The following is a 3,749-nucleotide window of genomic DNA, read 5'->3' as shown; positions in this document are numbered from 1 at the left end:
AAAGCTACAATCATGATTTTTGGCCAGCAACTCCCTCTAATGGTCATCTATCAACCCTCTTAATGGTTTAAACTTATGACTTTTAGTTTTCGCAAAATATTCACGGATATGCGTCCCGTAATTACCCCGGATTTTGGGGTAAAAACGGGACACCCCCGGGGTAAAAACGGGACGCGTCCCGTATTTACCCCTCGTTGTTTTCTGCCCAGTGGGGTAAAAACGGGACATGAACTAAACTTTGATTAAATGCTGATAGGTATCTAAAATACGTCTTAACACTTTCTTAATGTCACAAATGAGGGTCTTTAATGCATATATTAGATATAAGGATCGCCTAGAAAAGAGAATTCTTAAGCAGTTTAGGCGGAATCAGGCATTTGACTTAAGATCGGGATCGGGATCGGGAAGATATTAAAAGACCACCAGTATATCATTAATGCTAATTTGTTTTTTTTTTTTTTGTTTTTTTTGCTTCAGGAAAAAAGATAAAGAAAGTTTATGAGCTATCGATATATACATCAAAGTTTCTTGGTAAGTAACTATTTCATCTCGTGCAATAGAAGCTCAAAAAGAACAAGTAGTCAGTCATCTTATTATTTAGAGGTGGTAATTGGAAACAATCGTTCATATTCCTCCTGTCGTTTTAAATCTTTGACCATTTGGAAGGTTTTTACAACTAATGGATAAGTTGGTATATTCCATTTCCCTGATCCGCGCCCGGTCGGTCCAGACATGATTTTAGCCTCTAGAGGGGCAGAGATAATGTTATGTATCTTACATAGTTCCTGATCTTTTTGAAGGTGGTCAGGGGTTTCCTCCAGGATCGTGGACGTAGATGTAGCGGCTTTCTTAAAACTAACAATTTCAATGTGATTCACTGGACCTTTATCATCTACCATAAAACGTCGAATGATCTTTCCTACAAACAGATGCGGTTTCTGTTTGATATCGTAGAAGATAAAGGCGACCACTTTCCCGAGAAGCTCCTTTTCCTCGTTAGGAGGATTAAAATCTTCCCATACATCCTTCAAATAACGATATCCATCGAGATCGTTTGATGGTGGGAAAAGGCATTGATCATTGTGCTCGGGTCGGTTTTCAGAATCACTCTCGTCGTCGGTGTCTTGGTCAATCCACTCACCTTCTGACTCGCTCGAACTTAATTTACGTTTGGCTGCACTTCTTTTCTTCGTCTTTGCGTTTTCTTTGTTAGCTTCGATCTTCTTTTCCTCCTTTTCCTTCTTCTTCGCCTCTTTAGCGTTCTTTTTTGCCTCTTTTGCATTCTCTTCATCAATGATTTTTTGGAACTTTTCATCGCTAGTTACTAACTCACTCATCGGGTTGACTCGCTTACGTTTTACGGTTTCGGGAGCTTTGGAAGACTTCGGCGTGTTGTTTTGCATAGCTTCTACCCCCTTTAACGCAACTTCTTTGAACGATTTCTTGTTAGAGTCGGGTGTGTTCGTTTGAGACGATGAAGGTGGGGTGTCGATACGCTCCATGGCTGTTGGGTCTTCGTCAGGAACAAAGAACGAAATGATTTTTCCTTTGACGCCATTACGATTGAGTTCTGCTAGTGCCGTTGGTGTGTTTGGCGTTGATTCGTTTTCTTCTTGTTCTTTCATTTCGTCGTCTTTCTTTGCGACATTTAGTAGTGCATCCAGTTCTTCCGCTGATAATTCAGGTTTACCTTCCGCAACCCACAGATCGTATCGAGATTTCAGGTGAGGGTGAAAGCGATTGGTTGGGTACTGCTCTCGGTTAGGAGGGAAGATACCACATCCTCGAAAGCCGTTTGTGATATTCGACTTTGAAAATGCTTTGCTCCAACAATCCAAATCACAAAGGGCATTTGAGAACTCGGCTTTGGATAAGCGATTTCTTGTGGTTTTAAGTCGACTGAACAGCATGTCGGCCCAGTGGTTCTTCAGGGACTTGAAAACTGACACGTCAAGTGGTTGAAGCAAGTCGGTTGTATGGGCTGGTAGTTTGATAATCGAAACATTTTTGTTACGCGCCAACTCGATCGTTCCGTACCAGATGTGAGATAGGTGGCCATCATATATTAGCAAACGTGGCTCCAAATTACCATCTTCATCATAAGTGCGGGTTTTCGATTCCCATTCCTCAAACCAGCGATAGAACGTACTCGAGTCCATCCAGCCTGATTTGTTGGCGTAGAGCCAAGGATAATTTTCATGATCCTTGGGAAGATTCGGTCGCCAAGTAGTTTGAACGTGGACACCTTCAAACACGATCATCGGGGGCAGTTTTTGTCCAGTCGCTGAAACTGCAGCCATTACGGTTGTGTTTTCACGGTCAGCTCCAGGATTCACCTATAAAGAAATATTTTTTATTAAATTTTTGTTTTTATTTCCTTTTCAGAGAACCAGAGAAGCAGAAGCAGGAGCAGCGTCGCACACGAAAAGACGTCGAAATTCTCGAGGCCGAACAAAAGATTCATGTGTTTTCAAGCATTACATATCTTAAAAATTATATAGAGTTTTAATTTTGTATTGAAATATGTATATGTTTGAAATAAGAGAACCTCTCACCAGTAATGTCTTTTGACCTTTTCTTGAGATGATTTTCAATTTGCTTGGCTCATGGGGGAGACCGGATTCATCACAGTTCCAGATCAAGTGAGGCTTGTCCTCGATCTTAAGCTTTTTTATGGTGTCTTCCAATAAGTCATAAAAATGGTTGATCACAAACGGATTTTTTGTCGCATTGTAGCGTGCTGTGCTCAATGTTGTGGCTTGCTTCGCCGAGAGGTTATTTGCTTTCACAAAATTTTCGAGCCAATCGGGGCCAGGGTAGCCTTTCCGTCCTTTGAAGTTAAATGCCTTTTTCCCTCTTACGTGGTCGTTGTAATCCACGTAAGAACATACTAGCTCGCCAATGTCTTTGGAGGTCATTCCGAAGCCAATGTCGGCAAAGGTAACAATTGTTTCGACCAAGTCCGCTGTTTCTTTTACATCAAAAACCTGAGAATCGAGATAAAAACACAGCTTGTCACGACTAGCAATCATAAAAATTAATCACCAAAAAGGCCGAGGTAGGTATTAACTTAAGGTATGTAGTGAATCAGTTAAAAAAAACATTGACTTACAGGTTTCCTTCCTCGATTTCCAATATTACTATTAATGTGCCTTTCGATCGTTGATTTCGGCACATTATACTTATTGGCCAAATCCCGATAAGATGTGCCAAGTGTCTTCCTCTCGGCAATAGCATCTTCCAATGCCTTCTCGTGGCGATTCGGGCGAGGTTTTGGATTCCGCGGCATTTGTATCTATGTACTTTTACTTTTTGTATTACTTTTTATTGCTAGGAAAAAGAGAGAAGGTTTAGATAAGCAATTATTTCAACTTTTTGACACACAAAGTTCCCCCTCTTCTTCAACCACAATCTTCTGAAAGAAATGACAGACATCGTATTTTCAGACCACACACATGCTCTCTACCAAAACGAGGCTTAGACATGCGTGAAACGGCGTCCCGTGATTACCCCAGCGCGCCAAATATAGACTGGGGTAAATACGGGACGCGTCCCGTTATTACCCCAACATAGAAAAATCTTCACGGGGTAAATACGGGACACCTTTTTTTCAAAAACGGCGCCCTGTACAAACTTGCGACTTTGGGCAGGTCAAAATAGGGTTGTTTACTAGTCTCGATGACCCAAACATGTAGCGCCTGCATTTAGTACGGCGTTTATTCTAAGTCGAGAAAAAAGCGTTCTAGAAA

The 3,749-nt window shown here is 41.4% G+C and overlaps 1 protein-coding gene across 1 annotated transcript; it reads right to left on the bottom strand.

Annotated features, from left to right (window-relative positions):
* Positions 1-593: 593 nt before the first annotated feature.
* Positions 594-3,335, bottom strand: LOC136808954 (uncharacterized). Its single transcript, XM_067065521.1, has 3 exons — positions 3,113-3,335; positions 2,556-2,987; positions 594-2,336 (listed from the first exon to the last, which is right to left on the bottom strand). The coding sequence occupies exons 1-3, from the start codon at positions 3,287-3,289 to the stop codon at positions 594-596; spliced, it is 2,352 nt and encodes a 783-aa protein (XP_066921622.1). The 5' UTR covers positions 3,290-3,335.
* Positions 3,336-3,749: the final 414 nt, after the last annotated feature.

This window comes from Clytia hemisphaerica, unplaced genomic scaffold (assembly GCF_902728285.1).
Source record: "Clytia hemisphaerica strain Z4C2 unplaced genomic scaffold, Clytia hemisphaerica genome assembly, whole genome shotgun sequence".
Taxonomy (NCBI): domain Eukaryota; kingdom Metazoa; phylum Cnidaria; class Hydrozoa; order Leptothecata; family Clytiidae; genus Clytia; species Clytia hemisphaerica.
The sequence above is the reverse complement of the archived record's forward strand: the minus strand, read 5'-3'. Positions and strand labels throughout refer to the sequence as shown.